At 52.1% G+C, this 13,526-nt stretch overlaps 1 protein-coding gene across 1 annotated transcript in view; it reads left to right on the forward strand.

The window, feature by feature from the left end:
• The first annotated feature begins 434 nt into the window (after nucleotides 1-434).
• The window catches only part of DNAH1 (dynein axonemal heavy chain 1), a 72,254-nt gene continuing 59,162 nt past the window's right edge, over nucleotides 435-13,526 (forward strand). Inside the window, exons 1-8 of the mRNA XM_023538030.1 lie at nucleotides 435-609; nucleotides 3,633-4,008; nucleotides 4,871-4,943; nucleotides 7,207-7,381; nucleotides 7,829-7,985; nucleotides 8,904-9,036; nucleotides 11,691-11,852; nucleotides 12,428-12,680. Coding sequence (XP_023393798.1) covers nucleotides 3,667-4,008; nucleotides 4,871-4,943; nucleotides 7,207-7,381; nucleotides 7,829-7,985; nucleotides 8,904-9,036; nucleotides 11,691-11,852; nucleotides 12,428-12,680 — 1,295 coding nt within the window. The 5' untranslated portion in view covers nucleotides 435-609; nucleotides 3,633-3,666. The remainder of the gene's footprint in view (nucleotides 610-3,632; nucleotides 4,009-4,870; nucleotides 4,944-7,206; nucleotides 7,382-7,828; nucleotides 7,986-8,903; nucleotides 9,037-11,690; nucleotides 11,853-12,427; nucleotides 12,681-13,526) is intronic.

Here is a 13,526-nt window from a genome sequence, read left to right on the forward strand (position 1 = left end):
AGCTGGATGTGACTGTTATGCTGAACCCCCACCATTCTCCCTGCCGCCTCCCCCACCACCACATAAACACACACACACACACACACACAAACACACACACACACACGCGCGCGCGCGCGCGCGCGCGCGCGCGCGAGCGCGCGAACCAGAAGCGGCTCCTTCAACAGTGACTTGACTGACCATTGGTCCCAGTCCCCGCAGCTGTGGCTTAAATACCAACGTCCAATTCGTAAATTTCCCCAGTTATTCTCCTCAAATTATTTACATAGCTTAAAAATTCAGATTTCTCGCATAGCATTCGACTTTTACTTTTGTCTCTTACTCTGGAAGAGTCTGGGAGAGAAGATGGATAATGGAGCCTGGATTTGAGAACCTAGAGCGCGGACACTTTCCCGCCCCCCGGAAGTGGCCCAGGCCGGGGAGGGGAAGCAGCGAGTCGGACGGGAGGAACCAAGTCCCGGAGTGCGTGGGGGAGGCCGATGCAGACCTCGGGGAGATTCCGACGGAAACTGCGGCCCCACGGTGCCGGATGGTGCCATCCCTTAGCAACCGGCCCAGCCTCCCTCCCTAGAGACGAGCCGCCAGACCAGACGCTGCGCCTTGTAGCCGGTAGGTTGGTAGGTCTTTGGGGCCCAGGCGTGGCGGAGGGAGCACTGGCAGGGAGTCCTCAATAAGGAGCAGAGGGTGAGTGGACAGGAAGGAGGACATCCTCCCGCCCAGAGTCCACATCCCTGCCCATGAGTCTGCGGCCGTTTCCAGAGCCTTGGCCAGTGGGAAAGGAGTGGGGGGCTCGGTTTTAAACGACCGTGCAGATGAGTCCAGTACTTACCAGACCGATTTTTTGGGCCCCACTCCTTGCCCCCAACCTGTGAAAGACCCAGGCCGGGAAGGAGCTGAGATTCTGGTCCTGAGCAGCCACCCAGTCCCTCTCCTGATCCTGACCACATCCAGTCTCCTTTGTCCTCAATGTCCCCATCTATAAAGTGGCAGAGTGCTGCTGTATCTCTCTTAAGTTGTTACACAGATCAACTTGCTGCCTTTAATCACCCCATTCATTAGGCAAACACTTTCTAGGCCTGTTTTCATTCTGGTTCTGCCAGATCTTGGCTGTGTGGCCTTTGCAAGTTTCTTGACTTCTCTAGACTTTAGTTTCCTTGTTTGTGGATCGGTGGTAATAGTAGTACCTGTTGTGAGGATTAAATACCCTTGTTCATCTGTGTCCATCCAACCCAGTGCCTGTTGGGGTGATTGGGTCACATGAGTTGAATGTCAGTGAATCTAACCTGAAGCTTCCTCTAGCTCAAGCCAATAAGGCTCCCAGGTGATCTGACTGGGGAGAAATAACCTGGGTTCAAATTCCAGCTGTGCTTCTTGCTGTGTGACTTCACACAGGTTACTTAATCTCTCTGAGCCTTGTTTTCCTCATATCTGAGAAATGAGGATAGTCTCAGTTCCTACCTCAGAAGCTTAAGTGAGATGATGTGTGAACTACATCTAAACCCCTTAATAATATCACCGTTCCCAACACTGGGCCACCCTGGCAACTTACTGGCCAATTCCCTCACGCAAATGAGGGAGAGTGCCCATGCAGAGGCTGCCATCACCCCCCTGGGGCTGTGACAGAAGACAGTGGTCTTTCTGTCTGTCTGTCTGTCTGTCTGTCTGTCTCTCTCTCTGTGTCTGTCACAGGTCCTGTGCACACTGGCAATGTACAAGTGCCCAGAGCTTGGGTGGGACTGGAAGGTAGCCATCAATCCTTGTAAAGGGCTGAGGGACAAAGAAGAAACAAGACTCTGAGTTTGCAACTCACTCTCACACCTTCTTTCTTGGAACACGTCTGCATGTATGCCCCCACTGCCGACCTGCTCAGAGGGAAATGGTTCACAGGAGTAGCAAATCCCCTGCCCCCCATCACAGACTCCTTTTGCCCCCAGAGACACTGAGGTGTCTTGGACATTTCTGCATCTATTTCCATCAATCCTTACACCAGTGAAGCAGCCAAGCATATTCAAGCCCATTTGAGAGCTGGGGAAACCAGGGAATGGAACACTTTCCTGTAGAGCTGGGACCTTAGTCTCTCTAAGGCCTAACTCTGTTGTTTATTTTGTTCAAGGATGAGGCAGTCAGCTGTAGGTTTGCAGCCATAATAGGGCTGAACCCTAGTGAGTTTTCTGGGTTTTTTAGGGTGCTCTGGGAAGGGCTGGTGACTGTCAGGTGGACCACACTTAGCATTGTTTTCAGCACTTACCCTGGGAGGCAGCTGGCCACCCAGGAGTGGATTCAGGGAGCAGATTTCTGGTGGAACATGCTTGACTGGCTAGAAACTGGTCAGCCTTTGGGCTCAGAGTCTGGGGCTTCCTGCCAGAGTCTCATCTGCCCTTTACAGTCCCTTAAACAGTCTTGCCAACTCACCACCCTCTTCTTAGAAATGGACTCAGCAGCTACAGGCTACTTTGGCACTGCTGGGGAGGTTGCTCCGGACAGCCCTGGCTGCCCACCCACCTTTCAGGTCAGTCCAGGCAAGATTCCCCTGCCATGAGCCAACAGGAGGTCTACACCAGCCAGTCCCACCAATGGCTAAAATAAAGACGATGGGGCACAGAACACCCAGCCAAAAGGGGGCACCTGTGCTGCAAGCTCCTGGCTGCCTTGTACCAGCATGCAGGGGGTGGGAAATGGAATGGGGCAGAGAAAGGGTATGTTACTTGGGCCAGGCCCTTATTTCCCTTTGTTAAGGTGTTCCCATTTTTTATTGAAAATTTTATCGAAATAGTTGTAGACTCACTCCATTTTTATCTTTGCATCAGCATTACATGAAAATGCCCCTGTCCAATTTCTTATAATGCTCCCCTGACCAAGGAGTTCCCCCTGGTGATGCATTTTGAGGTAGCCAAAAGCAACAGTGGCTTGGCAAGGGCTTGCTCACCCCAAAATGAAAATTCTGCACAACCTCAACCTTGAGATGGTGGATGAGCATGCAATCCAGTGGCACATCTACTTTGCGGAGACAGGAAGGTGTATGTTTCCTAAACTAAGCTGACCCAGCTCAGTTGCTGGCAGTGAGATCTATGGGCCAGGGGAGAGTCAAGGCCCCTCTGTGAAGGCCACCTAGTCCTCTGGCTTCTGAGGTATGGTTAGGGGGCAGGCATGGGTGGGGGAGGAAGGGCATGGCCCAGTGCCCCACAAGGGGAGAGACAGGGCATCTAGCAGGGGTGGGGGCAATGGGTCTGTCTCTGGGTGCAAGTCATTTTGGGGAAATGGCCCTTATTCATTGAGTGAATAAGCTCTGGGCTGCCCTCCTTTTCTCCCCTTGTGAGAAGCCAGGCCTTGCTCTCTAAAGTGGGTGGAGGGGGTAGGCAAGTGCAGAAGGATGCACTATGGGTAGGAGCATTTGCAGAGCTTCTCAGACTCCCCTTACTCAGCCCTGACTCTGGGGTCTCATTACTCACATGCAGTATACAGGGAAAGGGGGGCCCACTGTCTCCTGGTGGGACCCTCCCTGCACTGTGTGTCTATCCAGATTAGGCAGAGACCACTCCTTCCCTCTCCCATCCCTTTTCCATTATCCATGGTGCTCCTAGGAACTGAGCAGAGGCTAGCAAGGACCCAGTGATGCTGATATCTTCTCCTAGGATCTCTGGCTGGGGTATCGCCCTGAGAAACAGCATGGAGCAGCCTAACAAAGAAGGATGCAGCCCAGGAAGGAACCCTGAGGGTCCAGAGTGCAGCAGTACTGCTGAGGGCCGAGAGTCTAGTCCTCTGAGGAGGAGTCATGCGGGCCTAGAGCATAATCTGAGGAAGATTCTTCTGAGATCAGATTCTGGGTCAGAGAAATCTCCTCCAAGCCCTGACCCCAAGCTCCCAGCTTTACCCCTGCCCCTCATACTGTCAGACTTGGGGCAGCCCCGGAAGTTGCCCCTGACAAGCACTGATAAGAAGTACCCAGTGATGAAGCAGCGTGGGTTCTACTCTGACATCCTCAGCCCTGGAACCTTGGATCAACTTGGTGTGAGTGTGGCAGCCATACCCTACCAACCCTGAGCCCTCCTTGTGGGTTCCATTTATGCATCCTTTTATTTATTCATCCATTCTTTGCCCTTCTATCCTTCCATTCTTCCTTCCCTCCTTCCTTTTTTCTTTCCATCCATTTGTTCATGTATCCATCCATTATCCATCCATCTATCAATTTGTCCATCCATCCGCCTACCCACACATCCACCCTTCTATTTATCCTTCTGACCATCCATCTATCTGTCCATTTACTTATCTATTCATTCATTCAACAATTCATTATTGAGCACCTGCTCTGTGGCGGACCCTGAACTGAGCACTGGAGACAGTGAAGATGAAATATACATAGGGCTTTGGTCAGGGAGCTCCCTCCCAGCCCTGGTTTGGGAGGGGTCCTTGGATGAAGTGGCATACTGTTGAGATATAAAATATGGTAAGGGCTAGGGGGAGTGTCCCAGGCAAAGGGAACTGAAAGTATAAAGGCTTGGTGTCCCCGACAGAGCCCATGGCCCAAGCAAAGGAAGAGGGTATACTGTGAAGGGAGAGATTGATGTTTGAGGCACATGGAGGAAGGAGAGAGGACGACTAAAGAGTCCACAGCCCCATAGGTACTAGACAGCCTTAGGAAAGTTTTAGGCATGGGGAGGGCCAAAAGAGATAGAACAAGGACCCAGTGATAATCCATTATGCCTGGGGTGCCAGAGTGGCCTTTGGGAGGAGAGGTACACAAGGAAACCCTTGCTGAACTACCCCCATGTCCCTGGTGAAATTGAAGGAGACACCTGGCCTTGGGGTCCCTCCAGGTCCTTCCTTTCCCAAGATCTCTACACCCTCTCAGGGTTCTGGGGTTTGGTTTTAGGAAGTATGCCGTGGCCCCTGCATGAAACAGGACCTCCTGCGGCAGTCCGACCTTGACCAGTTCACTCCAAAAGGTCAGTGCCCAGGAGGGCTGGGTGGGTGCGTGTATTTAGAAGCAGGGCTGCTAGTCTCAGGGAGATGGTCTCTTCTTGGCTGAAGGTCTCAGTTTCCTCAACTTTAAATGAGGATAATAAGAGATAAGGTGCTTTGCAAGGGCACAGGTCACAGTGAGTGCCCAGTGAACCACAACTGCTTTATCCTGACTCTTAGCAGAGCCGAGACAAGGGCACTGCAGTGGCTTAGGCTGCTGAGGGCCAGGGCTCTAGTTCCCTCCACCCAGCTGGGGATGGTAAGAGTGTATTTTCTGCCTCTCTTGGAATGGGGCTTAGAGGAGGCCAGGACTGTGTCTGAGCGGCTCCCTGCTAGGGCCCCAGCACCTATAACAGGGCCTGGCACAGGAAGGTGGCCAGGAGATGTTTCCTACAGAAGAAAAGGAGAACTCTGCTCTCAGTCTCTGTGATGAGTCTTGTAAGGACTGGGACAGGTCTGCAAGGAGTAGAGGCAGTCTCTAGTGGCAGAGGGAAGAATAGAGTGGCTCCAGGAGAGGCAGTGAACAGGGTGGGACCCTGAGTGACAATAAGGAATTAGGTGGAGCCCTCCCACCTGGCTGGCAGACAAGATGTCTCCTTCAATCAGGCACAGATGCCCCATGGTCCTATCTGTCTGCCCCTCTTCTCCAACCCTAGGAGAGGCCTGGCTCCTTGATGATACTACCCAGATTAGTCCTCTGAGGGCCCTCAAGCCTCATGGGGTCCCTTAACCCCCAAAAGTGGCACAAGAAACATCACATGCATGTTCATTTGTGCTGTGATCTGAGGTTCCAGCCTATTGTGTTCAACAGTCTCACAACTATATGGCCCAGAAAATGGTTACAAACCACAAATATAAGAGCTGTGGAATGGTGCTCCCACCATCCGTGGTGGAGTAGGGTCAGGGTGGTCAGCAACTCTGCAAGCCCCATCCACGTGAGGACAAGCAGCCCTTAAATGCCACAGGTGATAGCAGTCAGGGTTCTTGGCCAGCAACAGAAGTCCACTCCATTGCCAGAAGGCTAAGAGGAGTGCTTAAGAAGACTGCTTTGGGCTCATGGATGCAATGGGGGCCAGAGGCAGGCTTTGCTCCCCTCACCTTGGCTCCTGCTTGGCCCCTGAGACTCAGGGCCAGATTCAGAAGCCCAAGGTTCTGGAAGTGGAATGGGGTCATGGGCCCTCAGGCTTAAGAGCAGGCGATTAGGGATCTGAAAACCACCTTCTTGGCCAGTCCTTTTTTTGGTGCTGTGAGGTTCCCCCAAGCACCTGGCAGCTCTGGTGAGAGAATGGACTTCAGCTGAAGCCAGGTGGCCTCCGCTGAGCCTCTGGAGGCTTCTGTGGGGCCCCAAAGGGTACCCTCAAGGTGGGCATTCTTGCAGTGACTCTACCTCTGACTGCAGAGAGGTGGCAAGGCCCAAGGAGAGGTCACCAGAGCTTCCCAGGAGAGTAGAGGGAGGCCACCACTGAGCTGTCCTGAGCCCATCAAACCCCTGGGGAGGATGGCTCATCTCCTGAAGTTTGTTTCACACTCTATTTCCTACCTCTATGGTCTCAGCTTTCCTGAGAGTTTCCTTTCCACTTGATAGCCTGAAGGCAACTCCTCAGTCCCAGGCAAACTGGAATGGTCACGCTATAGATGTCTCTGTCCACCAACTTCCTTCCCCTAGACCTGGAATGAAGCCTCTGTATGCCCTGATTATCTAAGTAGGGGTGGCCATTTTGTGACTCGAAGGTCCCCCAGGGCCCAGATGGTGGTGCCTCTGATCCTACAGTATCCAGGAGGTCTTGGGTCTGCAAATGGCCCCAGGGAGTGAATGGTATTCAGACTCTGAAATGCTCGGGAGTCCTCTGGGGTAGGGGTGGCAGAAACCCATTGCAGATGTGCAGGGAGTTACCTCTTTGCCTTCCTATCCATTTGTAATCACTGCTGGTAGTTTGATTCAACATCTGGCCTGAGTAACGGCCACTGGTACTAGAGTCATGAGTAGCATAGAGGGGAAAGATTGAGCATGCTGCTTCTGGGTAGGAAGAGTAGGACCAAAACAGTCCCTTGTCTTTCCAGGCTTGTTCTCCTTTGGGTGCCTTGTGCCACATCTGGCTTCTCCCCACCACTGCCTGACCATAGGCTTGCTCTGAGCTTCCAGTGACCCAAAGTGTTCATGCCTGGTACCTACATAGCACTTTGTGTTGTGGGATATTGAGCCCCGGCCTGAGCCTCTGTAGCTTTTGCCCCTTTGTCCACTTCCAGTCGGAACTTTTGAGATTCCTAAGGACTTCGAGGAACGCCTGGAGCTTCAGTGCATCGGGTCCACCACCCAGTTGCTCACCCAGGTTGACTTCCCACTGCAGGCCTATGAGCCCAAGGTGCAGGTGCCTTTCCTGGTGCTGCCGGGCCAGTGCCCCCGCAAGATTGAGATTGAGAGGTATGGCTGGGTGGGAGGGCCTGTCCTCCAGGAGGCGGTATCCACCCAACTCAGGGAATAAGGGACAACAGGATATTCAGTGACCATCCCCATGGCTGAGGTTACTAAAATAGGTCTATGTGCAAGTGTTCAAATCAAATCCTCTAGCCCCTTATCCTCTAGCCTCTAATCTCTTAATAGGAACAAATTGCTTTTCTTGCTGTGGAATTGGGGAGGCTGGCATTTGGGTCAATATAATAGAACTGCTAAGCAGGACAGAAAGGCAGTTGGAGTGCAGGACACCAGTCCCAGCTACCCCACCATTTCCTGATGCATCACAGAGAGGCAGAGGGCCTGGAGGGGTCCATGGGCCCCATCTCTACCCCACAACCCTGTGGACTCTTGCTGACACCCCTGGAACCACCTCACATGAGCCATCATGAGATTCTCCTCCTCTTCCTCTGCCAGGAGGAAGCGGCTGTACCTAAGCCTGGATATTGAGCAGTTGCTGGCCAGTGAGGGCATCGACTCCAACCAGCTCATGCCCAGGCACCCAGACCCCTACCAACCCCAGACCATTGAGCAAGGCCATGACCCGCTCTTCCCCATCTATCTCCCACTAAAGGTGAGCCCAGTTTCCACGGAGGGCCAGTGGTCAGGGGGTGGGGGTGCAGGACCTCAGCCGAGAGGTCAGACTGGAAAGGGGACCCTACAGCAATTACAAGTGCTTACTTGTCAAACAGGGCAACTGCATAATTAGAACCCCTAGGGGTCTTAAGCATCCTAGGCTGGGAAAGGAGGGGCCCCAGGACCCCTGGGACACTGATTTTCTGCTTCTTCCCTGGGAACCTGGGTATCCTGTGGGCCTGCTTCTGCCCCCACCTCACCCATAGTCACCAAAAAACAGCCCAATTAGACTGTGGAGTATATACAGGATTTCCTGACCACTATTCCGGGCTCACTGGGATGGGGAGACTGGGAGTGGAGGAGGGCATCATTGTAGCCCCTTTAGGGTCCCAGTGGGAAAATGGTCTAAGGAGAAGAAAGAGGGCAGATAGCCTGCTCTAGCCCCTCCCTCACCCTTCCTCTCCATGGCCCTTGCCTGGTGGTCTCTGTGGGGAGGCAGAGCTGAATCCAGATGCACATCACCCTAGTAAGGGTGGCCTTCTGACAACCCTGAATCTCCATCCTTTCCAAGTCTGGATGGGGCACTCAGGAAAATCCAAAGGCCATCTCTTCCCTCAGACCTGAGCTGGATGACCCTTGGCAGTGGGGGAGAGAGTTTATATCCTGCTCTGAGTCGTCAGGTACCCCTCTGCCTGAACCTCAGGGTGGCGTGGCTGGACGAGGATTCAGGATTTCCTAGAGCAAGATCCCATGGGCCCTGTGAGCAGTAGAGGAGGGACTCAGCTCTCTGGCACCCAATCTGCAGCTCCTGCATCTGGGGAGGAGCCTATGTAGACACCGCTATCCTTTGGCATGCCCAGCCTACTCAGGCCCCCCTGGGATGAGCCTTCTCTTCCCGATGTCTGCTTTCTTCCAGGTGTTTGACAATGAGGAGTTTGACTGCCGGACTCCCAGCGAGTGGATCAACATGGGCTTGGAGCCAGGGTCTCAGGACAGGAGACCCGTTCCAGGAAAAGCCCTCCTGCCTACCAACGACTTTCTGGGACATGGTGAGCAGGGCCAGCCTGGGTAGGGGGAAGGATCCTGATCTGCATCATCCCATCCCAGCAGCAGCCCTTTCATGGGGCCTGCCCTGAGGCCTGGAAGCCCTGGGAGTGGAACCTCCCAGCTGGGATACAGGCCAAGGGACTGGCCACACAGAGGCAGGAAATGCAGAGACCAGGGATGACACTGGTCAGAGGACTGGGAAAGGGACAGCTGGATGGTGTCTAATGTTGAAAAGAAAAAACTTTGGTAACGAAAAATATACGTGCTTGTTATAGATATTCAGATGTGCGTAAGGGGCACAAGCCCTTCCATCCCGCCACCCGGAAATCACCATTGCTCCAGCTCTGACTGGCTTCTCCGCTTTCACATCTACATGGATAACACACACACGATTGCAAACACACACATACACACCATAGCACATGTTCACAGGCATGCTCACTGTCGCACACACTATCCCACACACTTACATAGTCACACTCATATGCATATTTTTACCATATAAACACACACTTACTCCTATCGTCACCCATTTGCAACCACTATCACACCCCTCCATACACATACTTGCACGGATGCCCAGGTTTGCTCAGTCTTATCTGTATCTGCCCCTCCTTTGGCCCCAGGACTGCCCTGGCTGCCGTGGAGGCACTCTCCAGTTTGCTGCTGTTAGAAACAGTGCCAGCGTGAACTTCCACAGCCACCACTCCAGCCTGTGTGGCTGGTCTCTGTGCAGGCCTCCTAGGAAGGTCTGGCTTATGAGGTTGGAGATTGGACGTGGCCATGCTCCTGTGCAGGGCTGAGGGCCAGCCTGCTCCCTGCCCAGTGGGTGGACAAGCCACCATGGAGTGAGGAGTGGGCCAAGTAGGCCAGCACCCAGGAGGCAGGTAGGATTGTGAGAGCCATGTTCGTTTTAAGACTGCTCAGCTTCCAGGGGGCCCACAGTGAGTCCATTGAGCATGCTGTTTATGTTGAGTTTATGTTTCAATTTAAAATCAGGTTAATGCTGGAATCAATTTCTGTGAACCAGACAAGAAGCCCAAAATGTTCCCTTTACTTTAGACTTAATTACAAAAATAATTTAACTCAATTGTTCCCAGATCCCCAATTCATGGTGATAAAACCAGAAGGTTTGGGGCTGTATTAACCTTAAACACACCAAGTGCCAGGCTCCCCAGAGTGCTTCTGTTTGTGCTCCTTCTCATGGGCCCTAGCCTTGAGCTGTAGTGCCAGCAGGAGGAGGGGCTGGCAGGGAGCATTTCTGCCAGAGAACTCTCATTTTCTGCTGAAGGCTTCTTGTGATATATTTTCCTCTAAAGTGAGCCAAAACAAAATCAGCATTTTCAAAAAAGAAACTTACTAGGAAGGGAAGGGAAAAGCAAAGCCAGTGAGGTATACCACAGCAACCTCCTTTACTCATCGGTCCGGCATCAACCTATAGGGAGCGTTTCGTCGGAATTCCAGCCCTTCTTCCTTCCTCAACCCACTCTGTACTACCCATATTTGTTTTAAGCCACTATGTATTGAGGCCTTCTCTGCCCAGTACCATGCCATGTGCATCTAATGTGTAGAAAGTTTACTGAGCATCTACTATGCATACCAGTTGCCATTCTAGGTACAGGGACGTAGCTATGATCAAGATGGGACGAAGTTGCTCCTGCCCTTGGGGAGCTGACACTAGTGTGAAGAAGTCAACCAGAACCAAAAGAGGATGCATGCACAGTATGACTTTAGCTCTATGAGGAACACAAGCAGGATAACAGGTCAGAGAGTGCCTGGAGCAAGTTTTAGGCAGAATTGCTTCTTTAAGGAGAAACCATTTGAACAGGGAACAAACCTGCAATGAGATGACCTGAGTGAAGACTGTTCCAGGCAAAGGGTGCAGCCAGTGCAAAGGCAGAAGCAAGTTCCAAAGTTACAGGAATAGCCAGACATCTAGTGTGGCTGGAGAGAAATTAGTGTGGGGTACAGTGGCAGGAGGTGAGCGGGAGAAGTAGGCGATGGCTTTCAGCCCAGGTTGTGATGTTTGGGCATGGAGAAGGGTCTGGAGGGGACTCATGAGGGCCCTTTGCACGTCCGGGGTGTGCTCAAGGTCCACTGCTTGATCCTGCTCAGTGATGGGAGGCCCATCTGGACCAAACAGGCCCTGAGGCACCCTTTGAGGCCATTGCATGGCAGCCGTCTTCTACCCTGCTCTGACCTGTCCTGATAATAGAGGCCCAGGAGCTCAACTGCCACAGACAACCTATGGGAAGGGATTCACTCTGGCCTTGGTCACTTGGAAGGGGTCTAGCTCAAATACAATGACCTTTACAGCTGGATCCTCAGTAGGTCTCTGATTGCTTGGGGCTTTCCTGTCTCCTGTCCCAGCCCTGCTAGCCTATGTCTGTCTCTGCCCTGATGGGATCATGCAGAGCATAAGGGCAGAGAGGCATTGTCTTTCTGGCTTCTCCTGCTGCCCAGGGTTCCCCAGAGTCCAGTTCAGCTGGGAGGAAACAAGGCCTCCACTCTGCTAGAGGCAGAGGTGGTCTTCTTGGTGGGAGAGAGGCCAGACTAGTGACCTCTAAGACCAGTTCCCAGCACCTGCTGCCCACACGCAGAGGCCCCCTACTTACTCTATAGCAGGGAGCACTGATGGGTTTCCCTCCTGTTTCAGAGGACCCCAAAAGTCGAGAGCTGAAGTATGAATGGTGCAATGTCGGTGTCTTGGACTATGACGAGGAGAAGAAGCTCTACCTGGTGCACAAGACAGGCGAGAATGGCTTGGTGCGAGATGAGATGGGGAAGCCCATCCTGAATGGAGGGGTCACCGCTGAAGGTACAAGTTCTCTGATCCTGACTCAGGCAGGCCCCCAGCTCAGGCTGGGCCTAGCCTGTGACTGAGGCCAACCCCTGAATGGGGCACAGCCAGCTCAGGTGGAATTCTCCCTTGCTCTGTTTGTCCTGCAGCTATCTGTCCCTGATCAGTGAGAATCAGAGGATTCATCTCTCAGAGATCCCAAGAAGGCCAAATGGCCATTATTTGATATGCCAACTCTGAGCAGCTGTTAGTGCCACTTTCAGCATGATATTGAGGAGCCCAAGGCCCATCAATTAGTGATGTCTACTCTGGCGTGGCATTGAGGAATGGGCATGTGAATAGCCACTCCTGTGTAACTCCTTGTTTGTGTAAAGCTCTTTACAACTTATAAAGCATTTTCACATCCATCCTTGACAACCTGGGCAGTGCAGGGAGTGTCATCACATCCATTTCACAGATGCAGTGGGGAGTCAGAGAAGGGAAACCACTTGCTCAGGGCTATCATGCATCAGCAGCAGATCCAGGCTGGAACCTGGTGCTTCAGTCCAGAGAGCCTGACTGTATGTTCCCTTCTCTCTCTCACCCGGCCCTAGGAAGGCCACCCCTCCTGATCTGCCAGTACTGGGTGCCACGGATACAGCTTCTCTTCTGTGCTGAGGACCCACGCGTGTTCACACAGCGTGTGGTCCAAGCCAACGCCCTGCGCAAACACACAGAGGCGCTGCTGCTGTACAACCTCTACGTGGACTGCATGCCCTCCGAGGGCCAGCGGCTCCTCAATGAGCAGAGCCTGAGCAGGATCAAGCAATGGGCCATGAGCACGCCCCGGATGCGCAAAGGGCCCTCGTGAGTCCCCTCCAGACCCTTCTCCATGTGCAAACACCACCACCTCTGGGAAGCCCTCCCGTGGGGAAGTAGTGCTGCTCAGGGGTAGTGTTCCCTCCATTCTTGTCTGTTTGGGGCTGTCTTGCCCACTACGCTATAGACTTCTTGGACCCCAAACAATTTCTTGTTCATCTCCAAATCTCTCATGATCAATATGGACTCATGAATTCTTATTTTATTCAAAGGCTTGTCACCTATTATTACCATTTTTTATTTTGATGCTCAAGTTGTCCCAGATTTGGCCACTAGGTGCCTCTTCAAGCTGATTCCTATGTCTTTCTGATATTTTCCTATTGTTCTTTGAGCATATTTTTACTTTCTGGCACAGCAAGAAGTTCTGGGCTCATCTTGTACTTTTCCAGACCTAGCCCTGAAACCAGCTATTTCTCCAAAGAGCCCTGGTTCCTTTTAGTGGGGAATGGTATTTAGAAGCCAAGATCTGAGCATTAGATGTGCTCACTGCTACTGGGAAATCATTGCTTTGAGGGTCTTAAACCAGACAAATCTGAGAAATATATCACATTATTACATTACATTATATTATACATAACCTCTACACACATCTTGATTCCTATATTTATCTGTTGATCTATCTGTTAAAAACCATGAGTTCATACTGATACCTTAAAACTGACTCCAACATCACAGCACTTATTCTCACTTGTGTATATTTGTTATTTCTTTCTCTAGAAGAAAAATTGTTCATAGTATATTTCCTTATTTGTTCAGTCTTAAAACACACAGAAAGTAGTTTCAAATTGCTAATCCATACCCTTTAGAAGAAAAACCCTAAGTAGACTTTGACAT

Source organism: Pteropus vampyrus, unplaced genomic scaffold, assembly GCF_000151845.1.
Source record: "Pteropus vampyrus isolate Shadow unplaced genomic scaffold, Pvam_2.0 Scaffold210, whole genome shotgun sequence".
Taxonomy (NCBI): domain Eukaryota; kingdom Metazoa; phylum Chordata; class Mammalia; order Chiroptera; family Pteropodidae; genus Pteropus; species Pteropus vampyrus.